Here is a 25,494-nt window from a genome sequence, read left to right as displayed (position 1 = left end):
GAGTCAGCACACAAAGTAAATGGCACGTTCAGAGATCTTTTTCTCTCTCCAGGCCACAACATTGTTAATCTACCCGACTGCCCACTTTTCTCTTGCATACAAAATAGAACAGGAAATGCTTCCCAAAGAATCAGTCCAAAAAGCAACATCTGGCAAAGCAGGTGAAACTGAGGCCACATATAATCAAGTCACAGGATGTGTGCAATTCTTGAACCACAGTTTCCCCTATTCATATTTCTAGCCTTTTGACAGTAGAGAAATTTGAGTGAAAAGTATTAAGGATAAACCTTTCTATTTTGAGGCTTAAGGGAGGGTCCAGCAATAATAGTACACAAAGTAGCTGCTGGAGTATTCCTTTGGCCACTTTTTGGTAGATGAATTGTTATCTTTACTCAGAATAACAAAAAAGTTCCTTTTTTGGACTGCAGTTCCTAGAATCCCATACGCAGTAGGGCCACTGACCAGTTCTAATCCACCAATGCCCCCACCCAAAAAAAGAGGAAATTTTCTGAGCTCTGCTTCTTATCAACTATTTTCCAGACAAATGCACCTACGCCCTTCCACATGTGAGACTGGAAGAATTGAACTATTGCAAACACACTTTGAAAGATAGCAAACTATGTTCCTCACACAATTTTATTAAGAAGATGAATTAGCTACAAAATACAAGTAATGCTCTGGAATGTAATCTTTAGGGTAGAGCCGTGCCCAAACTAGATTCTGGTGCAGGCACTGAGGTATGGGATTAGGATAACATGGGACAAATTTTATAAGAACAATTTGAAAAGCCTCATAATTTAAACTTGTATCATATACAGTAGTAAATAGTTTAGATATATCTGCTTCCAAATACTAGCTACTGGCCATGCTGAAGTCCAAAACATCTGCAGAACCAAAAATTGAGGACCATAGGCTTAGTTTATCTCAAAAGAGCCCTGACCTTCACTCAGTTTCCAGCAGTAACATACTGTGGCACAAAATATTCAGTATGGCTGTCTATACATTTAAATCATATTTGCTTAAGATCATACGCAACTATAAGAGAAGTTGCAATCCATATAAATGTACACAAACCTTCCTTCTACCAAACAAAATGATGGGACATGAAGAAATGATATAATAGGCATCTCTTCTCAGAAGCTTCCTCTGTTTGATGGATCTTGAGCACTTGGTTTTGAATCAAACAGTTTTAGGAAATCAAGATTCCTCAGCCTCAGAACGCTGAACAGAACAGTTTCCTTATCACCTATAAGGAGAAAAAGACAGTCTTTGATGCCACTGATAAACTATTATTTGCAGTATTTATATACCACCATTCTCAATCCCTGAGGGGACTTGGGGCGGTTCACAGTGTTAGCAACAATTCAATTCCTTTGAGAGAGAAAAAACAATATAAAACATCAAAATTGACCCTCCCCTAATAAAACATTAAACATTATTAAGCACATCACATAAAATAACATCATATATCACACAAAGACATAGCCATTGTCTGTAAACAGTCCTGGGTCACTGCACTTTCAACTTAAACTTTAACTTTAAATATTCCTATGATGGGCCAAATGCCTGGTTCCACAGCCAAATCTTTAGCTGTCTCCTAAAGGTCAGGAGGGAGAGGGCCAACCTGATCTCACTCAGGAGGGAGTTCCACAACCATGGGACCACCACCGAGAAGGCCCTGTCCCTCGTCCCCACCAGCCGTACCTGTGAGACCAGTGGGGTCGAGAGCAGGACCACCCCATAAGATCTTAATCTACAAACTGGTTTATCGAGGAAGATACATTTGGACAGGTAAGTTGGACCAGAGCTGTAGACTACCATCAGCTTCACTACTCAAATCTGAGAATTGGAAGGGATCTCCATAGATTTAATTCAACACCCTATCGGAGCCCCCGGTGGCACAGTGGATTAAACTCTTGTGCTGGCAGGACTGATGACTTGATCGTTGAGTTGCTGACCTAAAGGAATCCAACCTGGGGAGAATGCAGATGAGCTTCCCCTATTAGCTCCAGCGCCATAGGGGACACGAGAGAAGCTTCCCACAAGGATGGTAAAAACAAAAACATTTGGGCGTCCCCAGGGCAACGTCCTTGCAGACGGCCAATTTTCTCACACCAGAAGCAACTTGGAGTTTCTCAAGTTGCTCCTGACACAGAAAAAAAAATACCTTATTAGGGCAAAAAAAAACATATTTCTGACAGATGTCAATTCAGCTTTTGATTTAAAAAGCTCCAACAAAGGAGAGCCTTGTTTTCAGCAAACTGTCTCTCCTGTTCGGAAAAACTATTTTTCAGAGCTTGGAAAACTTACTTTTCTGGACCACAACTTCCAGGACCTCCCAGCTGTAAGCTGCAATATTAAAATGTCATTTTTTTACATTCCTTCGTTTTTTTTTAACCATGAACAAAATTAGCACAACCCTACTTTCTATCTGTCATTATATTAACTAGCCTGTACTCTGTTGTGAAGGTTGACATCCCATCTTTTCTTTCCATCACCTCCTAGCTGCCTAGCATTTGGTCTGTTCCATAGAAGTATTAACCCCCTAGCTCCAAGGTTACACAGAAATACTTTGGCTTTGGTAGTACATATATGCCAATTCCACATCTGGCACAACAAAAGGAGCTGTAGATTGTCCTTACCAGCCACCAGCAGAACTGCGTATGCTATCTACATTTCTTATTCCTCCCTGAAATTGATCATGATTCCCATTTGTTGCCAATCTGGCATTTAAATAGTACTACCGCCATTTGAAAGTATAAAGGTTCTCACCTCTGGGTTAACGTGGCGTCACAGAAATTCTTAGGCACAGGTCTTAGCAGTGATTTGTCCAGGTCAAACAGTCTACTCCAGCTGATCCAAGAATAAAACTGGATTTCTGGCACAGAAAGGTTCTTCTGTGCCCCACGCTGGGGCTATTCATCTGCCTTGGCATGGCACAGTAATGAAGATGAAAAATAGCTGAGAGCTCTGCTTGATTAAGGATAGAATCAAAACTTTCCAAATGTCCAGAGGTGACTCCTGGGAACCTGTAGTCCAAACTAAGTCATTTGGCAAGGGCAAGTGAAAAGGGCTTTCCACGTGGTATTACTGGAATTGATCCCTTGTTGAGAGGAGATGGAGACTCAACAAAAACAACTCTCTTATAATTTGAAAATGATTGGCTTAACAAAAGTTAACTGGAGTATCTTCATTAGAAATGTTCATGGTAGTTGCTCAGAAGTTTGGCAAACCACAGAAGGTTTTTGGGGGGATGGAATTTTCTCCCCAAAGGCACATTTGTATTACAGAGGCACTCCCCCCCTTCAAGAACAGGCAGTACAAAAATACAATCCATCGGAATGACAAAGCTTTCAGTTTATATGGTATGAACTGGTTGTGCTGATTGATCCCGGCTCCAAAGTTAGAATGCCAATAGGTATCATATCTTAGATACCATGCAATCCAGCCGCAGAATTTGCTGCTGTGGTAACAGACAGAGAAGACTGATCTTATAAACAGAATGAAGATGGTAGGAAGGATCAGCTCACCTGATCAACCATGTTCTCTTATAGATAATCTTTTCTTGAACCCTTAAACTGACCTGCTGGTCTCACATGTAGCCTGAAGGTCTAAGATGCAAGCGCTAACTGCATCACTAAAACAATATTAAGCTACCTGCTTGCTCAGATTCCACACTTGGAATGCCGTTTTGTTCTTCATTTTGGTCAGCAAAATGTCTTCGGGTCATGATATAGATACTAATGAATCCTATTTTTCAAGCTGATAATCCAGCCACTCTAGACCCTGACCCTTTCTATAGAATGTAACTTTAGTTCATTGTTATGAGGCAAAGACTACCTCCACCCATTTCAGACCAAATGACAGCTTTCTGAGTTATTATTACATTTCTGAATGTGTTGGCCTAGCAACTACTTGCTCTTTCTTGCCTACAGCTTCCCCTCCTACTGCTCTGGAGCCATAAAACTATATGCTTCACCCAGGGTAGGATTTATTTAACTAACTCAGAAAGAAATTGTGCAGGCATCTCTTCCAGGGATGCCTCTGCTATGACATCAGAAAGTTACATGGCCACGGAAGTGTGACCACAATCTAGAGCAGGCAAGGGCAAACTTTAGCCCTGCATATGTTTTGGACCTACCGGCTGTTAGGAAATATGGGAGTTGGAATCCAAACCACCTGGAGGGCCGAAGTTTGCCCATGCCTGTTCTAGAGTGTGAAATATAGCTCTATACTTCACTAGAGAAAGGGTTTCTTCATTGAGTATCTGATTTTGAGCATTTTTGGAAGTCTGAAAATATTAGGAAATTCAGAGGGCATGAATTTCAAAACATCAGTGTCCAAACAAATTTCCTAAAGACAGCCAACATCAAGGTTGGATCCAAGCCTACAGACCACCAGCCACATTCTCTCACTCCAGAAGCAACTCAAGTTGCTCCTGACACGAAAAAAAGAAAAAAAGAAAAAAAACAGCCACATGGATCCTTTTCTGTAACACATGCCGATTCTTATTCATGCAGCTTCCTATTCTCATCTTAACTGATAATCATGTCCATCCTTCCCATTTCTTTCTTTTTTGTTCATGTATGTGCCCTGCAGATGTCTCCAATATGTCCTACTATTTAGTGAGATGGCTTAGTCTTATATGAAACAACTCGCCTGTAAAATGTCATGAAAAATGATAAAATAGTGTAATGTGATCAACATTTACACTAAGTAAATGTTAGGGACTAAAAGTAAACTTTTGAACATTTCAAACATTTCGAACATTAGCCCTTAGGTTTGGGATTTATTAAATAATAATAACAAAAAAGCAATATTCCTCTTGTTCCATGCTAGAGGAGGTAAGAAAAAAAATTATTATTCCAATGCCAGAAATTACATTTATGGATGCAAGGTCAAAGCTTCCAAGAGTTCAGGTTCCCATCAGGCTTAAAGAGCTGGGCATGTTTAGCCTGCAGAAGAGAAGACTGAGAGGAGACGTGATAGCCATGTATAAATATGTGAGGAGAAGTCATAGGGAGGAGGGAGCAAGCTTGTTTTCTGCTGCCCTGGAGACTAGGACAGGAAACAATGGCTTCAAATTACAGAAAAGGAGATTCCACCTGAATATTAGGAAGAACTTCATCACTTTGAGAGCTGTTCAGCAGTGGAACTCTCTGCCCTAGAGTGTGGTGGAAGCTCCTTCTTTGGAGGCTTTTAAGCAGAGGCTGGATGGCCATCTGTCGGGGGTGCTTTGAATGCAATGTTTCTGCTTCTTGGCAGGGGATTGGACTGAATGGCCCATGAGTCTCTTCCAGCTCCATGATTTTATGAGCCTTTATACCTCTATTTGTAGCAATAAAACACTGGTAACTAGAGTAATACTATGCTATAAAAGCTATAATGTTCATATCAGGTTTATATACATTTGTAAGTTTAAAAAACAATAGGTCATAAATATCTGATCAAGTGCCATTGAACAAAATAAAAACAAAGTAACAGAAGCCTTTGGGAATGACATTTAAACTTTTGTTTTTAAAGCTGAAATAGAAAGAAAGAATATTAAGAGGCTTTGGAAATGTTATTTTTGTTGAAATAGCAACTTTCTACAATCCTCCCATGCTAGTTATTTGTTATGTATAAAGTTGAGATTGCTGACTATATTGTGTGCATATATTGGTGTGTATTTTCCCTTAACTCTATGCATGAATACTAGTGGATATTTACCACTAAGGAGAAGGTTAACTCAAGCAAGTTTTTAACTGTTCTCAGGAAGATCATACTTTACAAAGGTTACGATCTCTAACAAGGCCAGGTCTTTCCAAAGGTTATGATTATTCCAAATAGTGTGAATGCCAATTAATCTCCAAAAGGGTCACGCTTCCAAAAGATTTTGGAGATTCCTGGTTTTCCCAATAATTTTGGACGATACTTCCCAGAGTCCCCACAACACACTCATGCTTGTTGGGAATTACAGACATTGTAGTTCAAAAAAGAACCTTTCAATTTTAAAATATTATTAATAAATTCAATGAGGAAACCTAAAGTACAAATACTCAAGGTTACTGAGCATGAATTGAATTGAATGAACCCTATGTATATGCGGTAAAAACATGAACAAGGACTACCAACTAAATTAAATCTGTTCTTATAAGGGCTGTAAATAACACTGGGTCACTTTCTCTAGCAAAGTAACCTTTCAGTTTTAAAACATTAATAATAAATCCAACAAGCAACCCTAAAGCATTCAAGGTTACTGAGCATGAATTGAATTGAATGAATCAAAGTGAATGAGACCCTATGTATATACTGTAAAAACATGAACAAGAACTACCAACTAAATTAAATCTGTTCTTATAATGGCTGTAACTGGATCACTTTCTCTAGCATATGTTGGAATCACAGGTTGGGCCAAATATTTCCAGGCTTCCAGTGACCCACCTGTAAACTGAAGGAAAAATAAAGAAGACCAAAGGACAGACCATTTGTAGCTTCTGCATGCTGAAAGGAGGTATTATTCATCCATTGATGAAGAGAGTCAGACTGCCTATAGGCAACATCAGTGCAGAAGAAACCAAGGAGAGGTGTTTGTCCACCAGGAAGATAATGATGGGTCTTCAACAGTGAACAGTCTGTGGGCTACATCTCGTTCCATCTGATGAAATGGGATGTAACTGATGAAATCTTTGGCCAAATAAAGCATGTTCATCTTGAAGGTGACACGTGTGAGACTTGTCTGGCTGACTGAAGAAGGGCCTGTCCATCTCTCTTCATCTTTCTTTCACATCTCTTAGTTGATGTCCAGGTGTCCCCGAAAACGCCGTGCCAGGCAGTAGAGTCCTGAAAGAAGGTATAAGAAGGCAGTGACACCGGCAAAAACAGCCACAGCCACATAGGCACCGTAACTGCAGGGCTTAGTATAGCCTCGCAGGTTGCAATAGCTGAAACTCTGGGTCTTATGCCCCATGATACCTGCAGCAGCCGTAAAAAGGATGACTCCAAGCAACAAGTCATGCACAATGTTTGTCAAGAGCCACCGGGTTCCCAGAACTGGCACGAGAGACCAGCGGCCCAACAGGCTGAGCCCAAAGATCACCAAGGTTAGCAGCCACACCAGAACAGCCGCAAAGACTGCAAAGTAGGTTGCACCTTCATATTTGTGTGCTGCTAAAATCATCCAGCAGATAGCACCTGACAGCAGCTGTATAATGCGCAGCACTCCCAACAGACTTTGCAGAAAGTCCCAGTTGCAACTCAGAGACTCTCGAGATGCTGGGCAAGGGGGTGGTGGCGAGGAGGGGGGTGGTGGGAGAGCCATGCTGTAACTCCAGGGCCTCCGGTTGCTCCAGTCCCCCTTGTTGTGCCTTCCGCAGCCGAGCAATCCTCACCCCTCCTTCTCAGGCACTTCCTCTGCCTGCAGCTGCCAAACATCTGCAGTTTAACGGTCTTTCCTGCACTGGGGCCTCTCAGCTTCCAGGGTCTGCCCCTCCCTGCCCCCCCCCCCCACACCCCCTTTGCCCCTCCTCTTCTCTGGGTGTTTCTCTTTCCCTTCCCCTCTTTGGAGAGCTCACTCACTCCATCTCTCCTCCACACCCCTGCAATCCCAGCTGAGAGAACTCCTAAAGGATCGGAGCTGCCTTCTTTAGCAATGCATCCATTTACTCAGCCGCACTCTGAGAAATCTGGTGCTTGAGCCAACTGACTGCCCAAATCAAAACTTTGCCTTTGTGGCAGTTTGGAGGAGAACAGAATTTATTTGACACAAACACTTATGTGTTATAGTGCAATGAGTTCAATTCACAGAATGTTGCCTCAATGTGAAGATTGTGTATCAAATCTGCAAACTGAGGTAACATTGTTTTTCTGGTGAAACGGGATGTAGCCTTTGAAACTTTTTGCCAAATACAACATGTTCATCTTAAAGGTGCTATGATCCAATGTGCACTCTGCCATGTGTGTTGGAATGTGTAAAAGCCTGGACATAATCACTTCAAATTATGGTAATCAGGAGTAACAGATACCATAGTCAATATCACTACATAAAAATAGTGCAAGAGAGCTCCACATTGCTATTATCTGAGTATCACAGCTCATATCAGCTCTTCATAGTCTGAAGAAGAAAGTGTCTTATTTCTTCCCACACTTCTGGCCTAACAGAGAGGGAAAAGAATGTGTTGAGTTGAAAGAAGTTATCGTAATCTGTTAATCATTGTTAAACTCTTGTGCCGCAGTTTGAATCCAAGGAGAACGGGTGAGCTCCCTCTGTCAGCTCCAACTCGCCATGTGAGAATCCTCCCACAAGAATGGTAAAAACATCATACATTTGGGCGTTCCCTGAGCAACATCCTTGCAGATGGCTAATTCTCTCACACCAGAAGCAACTTGCAGTTTCTCAAGTCGCTCCTGACACACACACAAAAACCCCATGCCATCAGACAAAAGGGAAATGAGAAAAACGTCTCCTGGTAAGCCAGTTTCCTGGGCTCACCTCTCCCTAGCTGTATCCCAGACTGAGGAAACACATTAAGCTGTGTCTGAATTTTCTCATTCTTCTTTCCCTTTTGAGCCACACTGTTTTAAATTATGAACTTGAGTCTGGTCAGTTTTTTGGATACACAAATCTTTCTGAGGGCCTTTTCAGACATGAAACTGAATAGGAAGGAGGACATATCTGGTGTGTTCCCATCTTCATGGGGATTAATAATAATAATAATCCGTTATTTATACCCTGCCTTCATCTCCCATAGGCACAATGATACACAATAGTGCCATAACATATACAATATAATACGGCATTTAACAAATACGGGATTTAACAAACCTCTGACAACCCGAAACAGCTCCGCCGAACGGTTTTTTGCAGACGCAATATTAGCTGCAAAGAAAGAGTTCTTTGCAGCATCTATTACTGCGACATATGTCCTTAGATAAGAGCATAGCTGTGTTCGGTTTGATTCGTTCCACTCCAAATGCCACATGCACTCTACTTCCCTCTTCTTTCGCTTCATTACTGCCAACTCCTCGGTGAACCAAGGAGCTGGTTTAGCTCGGGTACTTGAGAGGGGACGTTCTGGAGAGATCGTGTCTATTGCCCTAGTCACCTCCCCATTCCAGAGAAAGACCAACTGAGGTGGCGGGGAAACTCCCCAAGAGCCGTAAGCCTCCTGGGGCGGACCATTTTAATAGGTCCTCCACCCCTATGGAGGTTAGGGGGCGCAGTAAGCCTAAACCTGATCAGGTGATGGTCGGTCCATGGCAACGGAGCGACGTTCAGCTCCTCCACACTGCCACCTTCCTCCCATCCTTGGCAGAAAACCAAGTCAAGTGTGTGCCCCGCTCTGTGGGTGGGACCAGATACCAGTTGGGACAACCCCATGGTTGCCATGGTGGCCATGAAGTCCTGAGTCACTCCCGTAAGGATGGTCTCAGCATGGACATTGAAGTCCCCCAGCACAATAAGCCGCTGGGACTCCAACGCCAGGCCCGAGACCACCCCCCCTAGCTCAGGCAGGGAGACTGTAGTACAGTAGATAGATAAAAACCAACATATAAAATTAATAAAAGGAACTTCAATTAAATAGAGGCAGTAAAATATATCTCTATTTAAAAGATCCATACAACGGTTCAGCAGCTGTATTACCTTAAACAATGTAATTCTAATGGCAATTAGGTTGGCAGTTGTCTAACAGTGTGAAAAGCCTGCTGAAACAGCCATGTTTTTGATTCTTTTCTAAAGTACTGTAGTGTGGGGACTTGCCTAAATTCCCAGGGGAGGGTGTTCCAAAGCCGGGGGCCACCACCGAGAAAGCCCTCTCTCTCGTCCCCACCATCCACACTCGAGACGGAAGAGCCTCCCCAGCAGATCTTAGAGCCTATGCCAGTTCATAGGGGGAGATGCAGTCAAGAAGATAGGTTGGACCCAAACCGTATAGGGCTTTGTAGGTAATAACCTGCACTTTGAATTGGGCCTGGAAACTTGTTGGCAGCCAGTGGAGCTATTTCGATAGGAGCATAGTATGCTCCCTAAAGTCAGCCCCAATTAGTAATCTGGCTGCTAATCTTTGCACCAATTGTAGTTTCTGAGCCATTTTCAAAGGCAACCCCATGTAGAGTGCATTGCAGTAATCCATTCTAGATGTAACTAAGGCATGGACCACCATGGCCAAGTCAGGCTTTTCGAGGTACGGTCGCAGCTGACACACAAGCTTCAGCTGTGCAAAGACCCTCCCGGCAACTGTCGACACCTGAGTTTTAAGCATCAACGCTGAATCCAGGAGGACCTCCAGACTGCGGACCTGTATTCTCAGGGGGAATATAACCCCGTTGAGTACATTGCCACCCTATACCCCGATCAACCCCACGACTGACCAGGAGGGCTTCTGTCTTGTCTGGACTGAGCTTCAACTTATTAGCCCTCATCCAGTCCATTGCTGCTGTCAGACACTAGTCTAGGATCCAAGGAGCTTCCTTGGATTTGGGTGAAAAAGAGTTGTGTGTCATCTGTGTGGAAATGGCATCCAACTCCAAAACTCCAGATGACCTCACCCAGTGGTTTCATGTAGATATTAAAGAACATGGGGGACAGAATAGAACTTGGGGACCCCACAGGTCAATGGACAGAGGTCCGAGCAAGTGTCCCCCAGCATCACCATCTAGAAAGGGTCCTCCATGAAGGAGCGAAGCCACTGCAAAGCAATGCCCCAATTCTGGAGAGCCGACCCAGAAAGATATCATGATCAATTGTATCAAAAGCCACTGAGAGATCCAAGAGAACTAGCAGGGACATACTCCCCGTCCAGTTCTCTGCAGAGGCCATCCACCAAGGTGACCAAAGCTGTTCTGTGATGAGGCCTTAAACCAGACTGCAAAGGATCAAGATAATTGGCTTCATCCAAGAAGCCTTGGAGTTGAGAGGCCACCACCCGCTCCAGAACCTTGCCCAGAAAGAGGAGACTGGAAATAGGCCAGTAGTTATTTAGTATCATTCCAGCCTGTTCTCCACCAAAGTAATGGGGGGGGGGTGATTTTCCACTCAAAAATACAAGGACCCTTTATTGAAATCATTCTAATTCTGAAGTTGACAGACTTCCCGGCTTTCATAAGATCATGTGAACAACAAATTCCCTATGTGCTGCATGGCATTAATTTTCATGGAGCTTCCTCAGTCATGACCATTTTTTCTACATGAGTGCAGAAGAAATTTGTATAAAATATATACCCAGTCCATTATGAAAAAAAAAAATTCATGTCAGGAACGCTCTCATCGGGCTGGATTCAAACAGCAATCCAACCTTCAAGTCATCATTCCTGCCGGCACGAGGGTTTAACCCATTACATCACTAGGGGCTCCTAGTGTTAGCATTAACACTCCCATTAAGCACTCTTAAGTTTTTAAATCACAATGGGAGAATGAGCAGGTTGTCTATTTATTGAACTTTGGAAAAAACATTTAATGATAGCTTCAGCCAGAGTGACAAACTGAGAAACTGAAGTTTCCTGAAGCTTTCAACAAGGTGAATCTACTTCTGTACAATTTTCACTGATTATAAATAAACTTTATCCGTTCTAGGACACTCTTTGAGGGCTCTGAAAAGAACAAGTATGTCTGTCCATGGATAGAATATGAACACTGTGAAACATTACTGTATTTTCTGTGGCAAAGAACACAAATTGGATCTCTTTTTGGAGACTAGAAAGACAAGATAAATTTGATGCCACTCTTTCTGCTTTTCCAAACAACATCATGCCAAGAATTTCTGCCTGAGGGCTCTGCTTAACTTTTGGTTTCCTGGCATGCAGGAGGGAGCTGCCAGTCTCATGTCTTCCTTCTTCACTGGCCTTTTTACATATGTTCGAATCATATTACATTGTTATAGTGCTAGTATTCCACTTTAACTATGATGGCTGCATCTTGCAGATTCTGGGGTACCATTTAGGGAGGCCTAAGGGGCCCCTGGTGGCACAGTGCGTTAAAGCGTTGAGCTGCTGAACTTGCGGACCAAAAGACGCCAGGTTCAAATCCTGGAGCGGAATGAGCGCCCACTGTTAGCCCCAGCTCCTGCCAACCTAGCAGTTCGAAAACATGCAAATGTGAGTAGATCAATAGGTACCGCTCCGGCAGGAAGGTAACGGCGCTCCATGCAGTCATGCCAGCCACATGACCTTGGAGGTGTCTATGGACAATGCCGGCTCTTCGGCTTAGAAATGGAGATGAGCACCAACCCACAGAGTCGGTCACGACTGGACTTATCGTCAGGGGAAAACCTTTACCTTTACCTAAGAGTTTTCTGTGAGGCAGAATAGAATAGTGAATTGAGCGTTGGGCTATGATCCTGGGTAGTAGAGTTTAAATCCCAGTTCAGCCGTGAAAACCCACTAGGTGCCATTGAGCAAGTCACACATTCTCAGCCTCCTGAAATCCCATTATATGCAGGTTCACCTTTGGGTGACCTTACACTGACTTGAAAGACACACAACAACAGCAACAACTTCTTTGCAAATAAGAGGTCTTACTTCTCCTCCCTAATCCAAGCATTCCATACAATGTTGTCATGGCAGTTGAAGCCAAATAATAGCACTATAAAGCATAGCGTGGAAGGGCCCTGCAAGTGCTGTGTGGCTCTCCACAAGCTTGCTATAAAGACTATTCTGCCCTGATCAGACCAATCTCTTTTACAAACAGGTATGAACATGCAAGACTGAAAAACAAAGCATGGTGGCATGACTAAACTAGCAATTTCTAGCAAAATAGGAAACAGTGGGCAGGGTTTTGCCAGAGTGAAAAGTGGAGGGGGTTCCTGTATCTTTGATGCTCGCATAGAAAAGGGGACTTAAGCGGAGGCAGCTTGCTATGCAACTAGATAATAAACAAACCCTGATCGATTGCCCATATCTTTGCTGTTCTGTTAAGTGCCATCAAGTCGACTTATTTATGGTGATCTTAGGAATGGGAGACCTCCAAGTCAAGCCATTGGAATATGGTCTTCCCATAGTAACATCACTAAGGCTGGTATCACTTGGTGTGATAACTCATGGTGTCAGCTCTATTAACCTCCATCCAGACCAGACCACAATCTGGTTGTTAAGATACCAGAAAAGTTTACAAAATCTGTGATTTTCTGCAGTGTTTCAGTAGAAAAGTATTTCTTTGTAAAGATATCCATGTAATCAGATGCAACCACGAAAGCATTTTCGTCAGCCCTGCTGTAGCAAACTGTAGCAACAAAAAACATGGTGTGTGCTTGTAGCCTGTTTAGACAAAACCATGTGGTTCAAAGCATAACTGTAATTGGATTATAATGACCGTTCTGACTAGAGTGCATGCACATTATTAGAAGACTCAAAAAACAAACTAGCACAGTGTTTTAGCCTTGGGGGTGTACTGATACAGTACTTGTAAGCAGAGCTGATGAAAAATGTCTTGGTGGTTGTATCTGACTACATGGACATCTTTTCAAAGAAATACTTTTCTGTTGAAACACTCCAGAAAAATCTTATAGATAAGTCATTTTGGTATCATCACCTCTAAGGGTGTCACCCAGTGTCACCACTGTTCCCAGGTTGAAGTAACCATTAAAAGCACAAGGAGATTCTCTAGCTTTCATTTTGGCAGCCCTAATTCAGATCTAGTTACAGTAGGCAGACTTCTTTTCTATAAAGGATCCGCTCACACCAAAGTGAGGCAAAAGTCTGTGTGCCAAAGTTATATATATATATGTGTGTGTGTGTATGTGTTGCTCCACCTTATGAGGTCTCACTAAATTTGCATCTACACTGCAGAATTAATGCAGTTTAATACCACTTTAAACTGTCATGGCTCAACGCTATGGAACCAGTTTGGTGAGGCACCAGCAGTTTGGTGAGGCACCCACACTATTTGACAAAGAAGACCTTGTAAAACTACAACTCCTAGGGTTCTATACCATTGAGCCATGGTGATTAAGGTGGTGCCAAATTGCATTGATTGTTGAAGATAGCAACCTTCTCAAGCCTCCTCAATCTGATATTTTGTCCATTTTATAATGTGTTGGTTTATTTCTTGAAGTGTATGCCCCCGATGGTGCAGCGGGTGAAACCGCTGAGTTGCTGAAAATGTTGACCAAAAGGTCAGCAGTTCAAATCCATGGAGCGGGGTAAGCTCCTGCTGTTAACCTCAGCTTTTGCCAACCTAGCAGTTCGAAAACATGCAAATGTGAGTAGATAAATAGGTAGGAAGGTAACAGCATGCCATGCAGTCATGCCGGCCACATGATCTTGGAAGTGTCCATGGACAACGCCGGCTCTTCAGCTTAGAAATGGAGATGAGCACCACACCCCAGAGTCGGACACAACTAGACTTAACATCAAGGGAAATCCTTTTCCTTTACTATGTCTTCTTTGGTTTGCAGTTTTCTTAGCTCTATGTACTTGAAGCAGTGGGAGGGGCTGCAGATCATGTGACCATTTAGAATGCATTTTGAAAGGAAGACAGTTAGAATTGACAGTTGAGGCTTGAGTGTGTTAGAGTGCTAAGCCAGTGTTAAGAGTTAGAAGACATTGAGGCTTGAGTCCACTAGAGTGCAGAAGCCAGTGTTGGGAGTTAGAAGACGTTGTGAATACTGGCATGGTTTTGGGGTGATTGCCCTGGAAATCTGGGAGTGTAGTTCACCTGTATTCAGAGAACACTGGACCCAGCAAATGACTGGTCTGGACCAAACTTGGCACACAGACCCAATATGGCCAACTGTGAATACTGGGGGAGTTTTGAGCCAAGATTTTTGGGAACTGTAATTCACTCACATCCTTATGCATTTTCTTATAGGAGTACTGTATTCATAAAAAACAAAAGCAGAGAACAAGCTATGAGAGTAAAGACAAAGATCCACCCAGAGGAAAAGTGTTCTTAACATACATCAAGAGAACCACTGACCGCACAGAGAAGCTGATGAAGAAGCACAACCTACAAACTACAGACAAATACTACATTCTGCGAAAGACAAGAGGGATCCTCTCACCTCTGCAGGAGTCGACCGTATACCATGCACCTGTGGACAAGTCTACATAGGGACCACCAAAGGCAGCATTGCTCAAACATGACTCAAGGAACATGAAAGGCACTGCAGACATAACTCAGCCAGAGAAGTCAGCCATAGCAGAGCACTCGATGAACCAACCTGGACACAGTATATTTGAGAACACAGAAATGCTGGACCACTCTAACAACCACCATGTCACACTACACAGAGAAGCCATTCAAATCCACAAACACGTGGACAATTTCAACAGAAAGGAGGAAACCATGAAAATGAACAAAATCTGGCTACCAGTACAGTAGTGTCTCACTTATCCAACGTTCTGGATTATCCAACACATTTTTGTAGTCAATGTTTTCAATACATCGTGATATTTTGGTGCCAAATTCATAAATACAGTAATTACTACATAGCATTACTGCGTATTGAACTACTTTTTCTGTCAAATTTGTTTTATAACATGATGTTTTGGTGCTTAATTTGTAAAATCATAACCTAATTTGATGTTTAATAGGCTTTTCCTTAATCCCTCCTTATTATCCAACACATACGCTTATCCAACGTTCTGCCGGCCCGTTTATGTTGGATAAGTGAGACTCTACTGTATTTTAAAAACTCTAAAATCAGGACAGCAAATAAAGAACAACACTCTGAAAATAGAGGAATTGCAGACATGAATCAATCAGGGGCAGCTAACATCTCAGAACAAAGCATTCCCCCAGGCAGGAATGAAGCTTGCAAGGCCATTAATGCTAATCAAGGTGATTAATTACAACACTCATACTGGCCTCCCAACAGACAAGAGTTCTTCCTCCTAACCTGGAGCTTCCACATATATATAAACCTCCCTTGTATAGTTTTCCAACCACTGAGGATGCCTGCCAGAGATGTAGGCGAAACGTCAGGAGAGAATGCTTCTGGAACATGGCCATACAGCCCAGAAAATGCACAACAACCCAGCAAAGACTGAGTTTTTTTCCTAAAACATAGCCTAATATATGAGCAAACTGCTATTACCTAACACCCAAAAACAAACAAGGCCCTTTTCAAGTACCCAAACTAGTACCGTGTAATAAACACAGGGCCACTCCTTCCCTGCCAGACAGAGAAAGCAGCCAGCCACCCGGGCAAGCCACGCCCCCTTCCTCCTAGCTGGTGAACGCCCTTCCCGCTGACGTCAAGAGCCCAGCCTGCCACGCGTTACCGCAAGGCACATTGGAGCCCCGCCCCCTTGCCCTCACCTGATTGGTTCTCCGGTTGTCTTCGGAGTTCGGATTTAGAACGCTGGCGTTAAGGCGTTCGGAGGAAGCCGATTGGCTAGGATGCGAGGTGTCCGGTCTCTTCAATGGACACAAGCGCCTCCGTCTTTGGATCGAGCCAGCGAATGAACGGGATCGGCTCAAGGAAAGGCGACAGTGGCCGCGGAGCTCCGCAAAGAGCCCGCCCTGGAGGGTCTCCGGGAAGCGCGGGGCGAGCCCTGGCTGGCACAGGCAGGAGAGCGGCCTCCAGGTCTGTGAAATCGGCTCATGGTCTCGGTTCATCTACGCCAGGCATGGGCAAACTTGGGCCCTCGAGGTGTTTTGGACTTCAACTCCCACCGTTCCTCACAGCCTCAGGCCGTTTCCTTTTCTCCCTCAGCCGCTTAAGCGGCTGAGGGAGAAAAGGAAAGGGCCTGAGGCTGTGAGGAACGGTGGGAGTTGAAGTCCAAAACACTTGGAGGGACCAAGTTTGCCTACACTGTAGAATTAATACAGTTTGACACCACCTTAGCTGTTCTGCCTCGTGGGAGTTGTCGTTTCACAAGATCTTTACCCTCTCTGCCAACAAACTGCACAGGATTCCATAGCATTGAGCCATGGCAGTTAAAGTGGTGTCAAACTGTATTAATTCTACAGTGTAGATGCTCCCCTGGACGCACCTAGGGAGGGAATTCTCGGTGGGCGGAGGGAGTGTTATTAGAGGCAACTCCTGTCGTTGGATTGCTTCCTGTTTATGACTTTGGCATCCTCCCTGAAATTCCCAACTGCTCAGAGAGGAGGTAAGCTTGGCCAGATGTCAATAACCTATTTAATATGTTGTCGAAAGCTTTCATGGACGGAATCACTGGGTTGCTGTGAGTTTTCCGGGCTGTATGGCTATACTCCAGAAGTATTCTCTCCTGACGTTTTGCCTGCATCTGTGGCAGGCATTCTCAGAGGTTGTGAGATGTTGGAAACTAAGCAAGTTGAGTGGAAGGTCCAGGTGGGAGAAAGAACTCTGTCTGTTGGAGGCAGGTGTGAATGTTGCAATTAATCACCTTGATTAGCATTGAAAAACCTTGCATCATCAAGGCCTGGCTGATTCCTGCCTAGGAGAATCCTTTGTTGGGAGGTGTTAGCTTGCCCTTATTGTTTCATGTTGGAATTCTCTGTTTTCAGAGAATTGTTCTCTGAAAAGTATGAATGTTTTAATTGGCCACCTTGATTAGCATTGAAAGGACACCTCTGCAGGAGTCTACCCTATACCATTCAGCTGTAGACAAGTCTACATAGGGACCACCAAATGCAACATTGCCCAAACAAGAATCAAGGAACTTGACAGGCACTGCAGACTAGTGCAACCAGAAAAGTCAGCCATAGCAGAGCACTTGATGAACGAACCTGGAGATTTCCAGGCTACATGGCCATGTTCCAGAAGCATTCTCTCCTGACGTTTCACCCAAACCTATGGCAGGCATCCTCAAAGGTGTGAGGTCTCTTGGATACTAGTCAAGTGGGGTTTATATATCTGTGGGAGAAAGAACTCTTGTCTGTCTGAGGCAAGTGTGAATGTTGCAGTTGTGAATGCTGCTTACTCCCTGAGGGAATTCTTTGTTGAGAAGGTACTGCAGACTCCTTCAACCAGAGAAGTCAGCCATAACAGAGCACTTGATGAACCAACCTGGACACAGCATATTATTTGAGAACACAGAAATGCTGGACAACTCTAACAACCACCATGTCAGACTACACAGAGAAGCTACTGAAATCCACAAGCATGTGGACAATTTCAACAGAAAGGAGAAAACCATGAAAATGAACATAATCTGGCTACCAGTATTAAAAAAAACTCTAAAATCAGGACAGTAAACAAAAAACACCATTCTGAAAACGGGAATTCTAGACATGAAAAATCAGGGCCATTTAACACTTCCCAACAAAGGATTCCCCCAGGCGGGAATCAGCCAGGCCTTGAAGCTGCAAGGCTTTTCAATGTTAATCAAGGTGGTTAATTACAACATTCACACTTGCCTCCAACAAACAAGAGCTCTTTCTCCCACCCTGGACCTTACAGAGAGATATAAACCCCACTGACCTAGTTTCCAATATACCTCACAACCTCTGAGGATGTCTGCCATAGATGTGGGTGAAATGTATGGAGAAAATGCTTCTGGAACATGAGCATACAGTCCAGAAAACCCACAGCAACCCTGTTCATAGAATCATAGAGTTGGAAGAGACTCAAGGCCATCCAGTCCAACCCGTTTTTACCATGCAGGAACTGACAATCAAAGCACTTCTGAGAGTTGGCCATCCAGTCTGTGTATAAACATCTCCAGAGAAGGAGACTCCACCACACTTCCAGGCAGCATATTCCATTGCCGAATGAAATTTCTTCCCAATGTTTAGGTGGAATCTCTTTTCCTGCAATTTGAACTCATTGTTCCATGTCCTCATCTCTGGTACTGCAGAAAACAAGTTTGTTCCATCCTCAGTGTTGCCTGGCTAAGCATAAAGACTTGCCTAAAATGAGATAAAAGGAGCCTAAGCCCAGGTAGGTTTCTGAGTGCAGGTCTGTGATCTGTTGTTGCCCCATTATTGCTCCACCCTAGGCATTCTGCCAAACTTGGGTAGAACATACATGCAGGGCAGGGCCAACCGTCTCCTTTATGGCCTGCAGCTGTTTTCAGGTACCTCCTGCCTCCTATTGGATGAAACACATCTGCGCTTGGCAAGCAGTGGCCTGACTTCCTGACAACCTGGTGCCTACAAACACATTGCACCACCGCTGCCATCAGTTGCAGCAAGCTGAGCTCAGCACATGGTGTGCTACATTTAATTACTGACAGCAGTTGTGCACAATCTGTGGCCCTACTGGTGCTCCCAAGCTAAGATTCCTCGTCCTTACATCAGCTACCTAGGGCTGCTGGGAGTTACAAGCAAATGTTTCTCCTATATTTTTGAACTAAAACTCACGTGCCCTATATATTCATGTATTAGTCTAGAATTTTTTTGCCAAAAGATGAACCCTAAAATGTGGGTTGACTTATCCATGGGTGAATGTGAATACTGTACTGTACATTAACACTTTTTTTTTAAGAATGAGCTATTTCATTCTCTGAATAGAGTGGCAAAAGACAAGAGCATATTCCATCCCAGGAGAACCTAAAAGATGCACTGATCCCCCTCTACTCTCTCCATTGTGGTATCACTTCTGGGCAGAGAAGTGGCCAGAGGTGGGTGACCCCTGAGTCTGCATTAGTGCTTTCCTCTCTCTGCTGAATTAATTATCTTTAACTTGTCCACGGGTTGTAGCATAATCCATAATTTTGGCCCCCAAACCTGGTCTTGATTTATATGGGATCAATTTATACATGAGTATATATAGTAATTCCTTATAATTGGCTGTGCTTGACAGAAGCTGTCACCTGACCTCCCATAACCCCAAAGACATGCATGGACACAGCTGTCCATCCCTGGTCTCACAAACAAGCGTTTTTTTCCGTGTCAGGAGCAACTTGAGAAACGACAAGTCGCTTCTGCTGTGAGAGAATTGGCTGTCTGCAAGGATGTTACCCAGGGTACTCCCGGATGTTTTACTATCTTGTGGGAGATTTCTCTTATGTCCCCGCATGGGAAACTGGAGCTGACAGATGGGAGCTCACCCCACTCCCCATATTTGAACCACTGACCTTTCGGTCAGCAGTCTTGTCGGCGCAAGGGTTTAACCCACTGCGCCACCAGGTGCCACCCGTGATATTAGGAATTATATAATTCATGATGTTATCAGTCTGACCAGGTTCTTTTAATGGGTAAGGCTGTGCAATTATAATGTGGTGTCCATCATCTGGAATACTGTGTCAAATTCAAGAATATTGACAAGCTAGAATTTGTCAGGAGGAAAACCAAAATAACCAAAAGGAGCAGCGTAGGAAGCTCGGTATGTTTAGTTTGGAGAAAAGAAGGGACATGATAGCTATGTTTAAATACTTGAAAGATGTCACATGGAAGTGGGGGCAAGCTTGTTTTCTGCTGCTCTGGAGATTAAACTGTTTTATTAGATATGTTAATTGGGTTTTTATATCGGGATATGATGTTTTAACTGATTATGTATTGTGGTTGGATGTATTTGCATGAATTTTATATGTTGTATGCTGCTTTGAATCCCACCCACGGGAGAAAAGTGGAATAGAAATGAATAAATAATAATAATATTAATAACACAGAACAATGCATCAAGTTTTAGGAGATAAGATTCCATCTAAGCATTAAGAAGAACTTCCTAATGGTAAGAGCTGTTTGGCAGTGGCGGTGGAGTCTCTGGAAGTTTTTAAGCAAAGACTGGATGGCCATCTGTCGGGGGTGCCTTGATTATGTGTTCCTGCAAGGCGGGGGTTGGACTAGATGGCCCTTGTGGTCTATGATTCTGTGATTCCACTTTCAGTGGGGCAATTAGAGGTGAAGGTGGAAAGATCAAAGGAATGGCAGAGGAACTATTTGCAACATTGGTTCCTCGTTCACTGCTTCACTTGACCTTTTTTCTTCTCTTCCGCAGAACTACCTCCAGTCCCAGCGTGGAGGGAACCTCGCACCATGGGTACGCCGGCCTCTATAGTGTGTGACTTGCCACAGCATCCGACCCCCAAATCTTGTACTCGCAAGAGAGCGTCTGCCAACATCTTTCAGGGGGTGGATTTATGGCAGCTGCGCCGCCTCTTCCACAGCAGTGGGGATGCAAAAGCAGAAGAGCGAGCTCAGCTGATCTGGCAATGTGCAGAGAACCGGTGCATTACTCAGGCTTTGCAACAACTCCACAGAAGGCAGAGGAAACGGAGGCTGCAGTCCCACCACAGGCCTCCTTCAGAAAAGGGCAGCGCCACCAGACTCCTAGAACTACAGCATTTCAGTCGCTTAAGGTATGTTTCTGCTTCAATAATATCATGCTGCTTTTAAAGTACAAATTTGCAGATTCCTTTTGCATCCTAAAGCCTGTGTTTTGGTGTTGCCATGTGGCCAGGGACCACTCATGTCTGTGTGTAAATGCACATATTTACATATTTTTACGCACTCAAAGCGTGCATGTGTTTTAGACTAATCCATCTCCTGCCGAGCCATATTCTTTTAACTTTGCACCTAACATCCCATAATAAACTACCAGAATACATTCTAGGTGGGAGTGTGTATGGCCTTCATTATATCTGTTGATGTTTGGTGGCAGCAGGGATTTCGTAGGGTTTTCTTAAGCAAGGAATACTCAGATAGATTTGCCAAAGCTCCCTTAAAAATATTCAGAAAATGCTATTTTGTGGCAGACAGAACACTTGTGAAAATTGGAAACCTTTAACCACGATACTGCCCCAGATATCTTGCCTGTTTAACCTCCGAGCCCTATCCACAGTGGTATTTCCAGCCTTTATAAAACCATAAACAACAAGGCCACATTATCTGGAGGACTGCGTGCCCCCATACAGTCCTGTCCAAACCAGCACGATATTTTCAATGCCATACATTTGAAATTCTCGACTTCAGGAAACACAAATGACCATGCTGTTTTTATTCCAGTTCACATTTCATAGGTGTGCTGTATTTCTGAAATTTTAAGTGCTGGTTCTTTCATCAACTTATATTTTGGAGCAATCTCAACTATAATGCCTATATATAATCTACAACTTCAGGCAACATCTGGATCAATTCCAACTAATACAGCAATGTAAGGAATAATGGAAATTAGACTAGCGTCTACACTGACTTCCTTCAAGAAAGATGTGAAAACCTGGTTTTTTCAAGCCACCTTTGATTAAGATCATTTAGAGTGAGCCCTTACCGTTATCTATATCCCAGCATCCTGCACTTTATCGCTGTCCCATGCCATTAGTAATGCTAATATATTGCACTATGTTAACTTTATCCCTCGCCCTCTAGTTTGAAGATTGAAGTGCCAACTATGTTGCTCTTGGTCATTGAGTATGTTTTTAGATTATTGATGCTGTATGTTATACTTTGATGTATTAATTGCTGTGTTTGGAATTGTTTTTTACCATTGTATTTTATTGTACACTGCTGGGCCTAGTCTCCATGCAAGCCGTCCCAAGTCCCCTCGGGGAGATGGGGCGGGATACAAGAATAAAGTATTATTATTATAAGCTATAGTCCAACAACATCTGGATGTCCATAAGTCAGCCACCCCTATGTCAGCAGGTTTCATCTAATGATTAACAGAGCAGAATATATTTATGAAGAATAAGTATATGCAGTAGTCTCACTTATCCAACATTCGCTTATCCAACATTCTGTGTTATCCAATGCAGTCTGCCTCCCACCCAGATCCACAGCGACTTCTCTAGGCTGCAATGCACAGTGAGCCAACATGCCCAACAACAACAGAAGTGCAGTCACACTCCCAAATAAGTGGCAGACTTGTTGTAAAACATGATGTTTTGGTGCTTAATTTGTAAAATCATAATGCAATTTGACGTTTAATAGGCTTTTCCTTAAGCCCTTCTTATTATCCAACATTTTTGCTTATTGAACGTTCTGCTGGCCTGTTTATGTTGGATAAGTGAGACTCTACTGTAGACTTCATCTGCGTAATTTATATAGGCCAGCAGAATGTAACTTCTTAAAATTCAGAGTGCATCTATATTATAGAGTTAGTGCAGTCTGACACCACTTTAGCTGACATAACAATACTATGGAATTGTGGAAGTTACAGTTTTACAAGATCTTTAGCTTCCTCTACATGCTGGGGCCCCTGGTGGCACAGTGCATTAAAGTGCTGAGCTGCTGAACTTGCGGATCAAAAGGTTCCAGGTTCAAATCCCAGGAGTGGAATAAGTGCCCGCTGTTAGCCCCAGCTCCTGCCAACCTAGCAGTTCGAAAACATGCAAATGTGAGTAGATCAATAGATACCGCTCCGGCAGGAAGGTAACGGCGCTCCATGCAGTCATGCTGGCCACATGACCTTGGAGGTGTCTATGGACAATGCCGGCTCTTCGGCTTAGAAATGGAGATGAGCACCAACCCCCAGAGTAGGTCACGACTGGACTTCATGTCAGAGGAAAACCTTTACCTTACCTACCAGAGTGTTAGTGCGTCACCAAACTATAACCCCCACAATTCCACAGTATTGAGCCATAGCAGTTAAAACTGCATTGATTCTACAGTATAGATGCACCCTTAGTGTGACAGGAAACTATCAGTGTTTCTTCCTGAACTATAAGACAATGTTGAATGTAAGAGCAATTTCAAATGTGAACTCTTTTTCCCCTACATCCCTAATTAGATGTTTAAGAAAATGGTTTCTACTTATTCTTTGTATTATTTAGCCGATTTTCCAGAGGAGAAAACAGTATTCTTAATTGGATGCCTTTGCTCTCTTGCAGGATCGAAGACCATACTCCATCTTGTGCTGATATTGAGAACAGCAGTAATGGTAAGGAGATAGAGGACACTGATCAAACTGATCATTCCACTGTATCCCAGCACAGGAAGAAGAGGGGAATGGGAGCTGCAGACTACCTCCACCACCTCCACCGGTGAGCAACGTGGACCTCACACTAAGGCATATGATTGTCAGTATATGGGGCAGGAGAAACCTGAAATCACAGGGGACCTGACAACAGACACACTTCAGTTTCTTTAATAACCTCCAGCTGGAAGAGAATCTTTGGCACAAATTAATTCTACTGCTTCAGGTTCACTGTCATAACAGAGAAACTTGAATTCAGCCCTCTCAGCCTCAAGCACTTCTAGTTATTCAGACTTGACCACAGCTTGCTGTCTTAAAGCACAAACACTACATCTACTGACTGCAAATAATCATGTGTAATAAAGCTTATATATATATATATATATATAGTATATGTATTACTTTTCTGAAGCTATTTTTTATGAATATAAGAACTATATTTTCCAGCACATCTGTGTAACCCAAGGCCATATCTACCAAAGTCTGTTAACACAGTCTAGATCTAAACAGAGCTACAGCCATCTGCACTCCATATTGCAGACCCCTATCTGAAAAGCCAGCATGGTATAATGGTTTGAATGTTGGACTTATGACTCTTAGGGTCAGGGTTTGAATCCTTACTTAACCATGGGAACCCACTGGGTAAACCTTGGGCAAGCCACACACTCTCTGCCTCAGAGGAAGGCAAAAGCACCTCATTCCCTGAACAAATCAGGCCAAAAAAAAAAGCATGACGGGGTTACTATAAGTGAAAAAAGAACTTGAAGGCACACAACAAATTGAATCTGAAAATATCAATTTGAGGTTGCAAGTCCATTTCTCCCAAGATATAGAGAAAATGCACGAGATGGAATGCTTAGTCACATGTTGCACTCACCTTCTGTTACACTAATGACACAAATTGCACCCTACCATTGCAGGGTCATTCTTATCTGTGAATAAGACAGCAATAAGATGAAAGTGAGATAGATGCTCTGTCACTTTCAAGATCTGACTGATTTGGCAGGCGATGTTTTCTTACTGTCATAGATCGAGGCACTGCTAAAGACAACAGCTTTTGGTTGTCAAGAAATCAGTCTAGTATCCACTTCTACATAGAGAATTTCATCAACATTTCTGAAGACTGAAAATTTGAAAGGCTTCTGAGAAAAGGCAAAAAGAACAAATTGTACCAGTCTTTTCAAACGAGTATGAGAAAAAAACTCCACACAGTCATCCTAGCTGCAGTAGCTCCCACTCACAACAGTACGATCTAACGAAACCAGCTACATAATTGGCGTCAAACTTCAGCAACTTTTCACTAATTGTATATATTTAATGTTGCTAGAACAGAAATGTGAATAGGCCAAAACAATTGTAAACACTGTGTTAAATATTGCTTCTCATAGATTAAGAATATATGATCTCCTAAAAGCTATAAAAACAAAAAAAGAAAGTGGTTTGTCTACCAGCAGCCATCCTCTGGCACTGCCAGCTTCCCTGATTACACTTACAATACAAATAAAACAAGGAGGAAAAGAGACTTCCTAGAAGGTTATGCATCACAGGCTTACTGGAATTGTTACGTCACAGGCAGGGAAGGTATAACTCACTGTTTGACTACAATTCTCATCATTCTACACCATTCTTTTGCTGGCTAGGACTAATGGTAATCCTGTTCAATGAAATCTGGAAGGCCACACATTCTCAACCTGAGCTACACCAATCTTCCACAACCTGAGGCCTTTTCACATGTATAGTACTGTAACTCCCATAAGCACCCAGTTTAGCCGATCATAGTGAAATTCCCTAACAC

The 25,494-nt window shown here is 43.2% G+C and overlaps 2 protein-coding genes across 3 annotated transcripts; one reads left to right on the top strand and one right to left on the bottom strand.

Annotated features, from left to right (window-relative positions):
- Window positions 1-618: 618 nt before the first annotated feature.
- On the bottom strand, window positions 619-7,481 carry marveld1 (MARVEL domain containing 1). 2 transcript variants are annotated; one of them, XM_062976358.1, is made up of 3 exons: window positions 2,773-7,481; window positions 2,311-2,349; window positions 619-1,246 (listed from the first exon to the last, which is right to left on the bottom strand). In XM_062976358.1, the coding sequence occupies exon 1, from the start codon at window positions 7,298-7,300 to the stop codon at window positions 6,773-6,775; it is 528 nt and encodes a 175-aa protein (XP_062832428.1). In that variant the 5' UTR covers window positions 7,301-7,481; the 3' UTR covers window positions 619-1,246; window positions 2,311-2,349; window positions 2,773-6,772. The 2 variants fall into 2 exon arrangements, with proteins under 2 accessions (XP_062832428.1, XP_062832427.1); XM_062976357.1 differs by lacking the exon at window positions 2,311-2,349.
- An 8,764-nt stretch (window positions 7,482-16,245) lies between these two features.
- On the top strand, window positions 16,246-24,080 carry avpi1 (arginine vasopressin induced 1). The gene is made up of 3 exons (XM_062976359.1): window positions 16,246-16,502; window positions 20,787-21,147; window positions 23,614-24,080. Exons 2-3 carry the CDS (start codon window positions 20,825-20,827, stop codon window positions 23,768-23,770), a joined length of 480 nt encoding a protein of 159 aa, XP_062832429.1. The 5' UTR covers window positions 16,246-16,502; window positions 20,787-20,824; the 3' UTR covers window positions 23,771-24,080.
- Window positions 24,081-25,494: the final 1,414 nt, after the last annotated feature.

Source organism: Anolis carolinensis, chromosome 3 (genome assembly GCF_035594765.1).
Source record: "Anolis carolinensis isolate JA03-04 chromosome 3, rAnoCar3.1.pri, whole genome shotgun sequence".
Lineage (NCBI taxonomy): Eukaryota > Metazoa > Chordata > Lepidosauria > Squamata > Dactyloidae > Anolis > Anolis carolinensis.
This window is presented reverse-complemented; position numbering and strand designations above follow the sequence as displayed.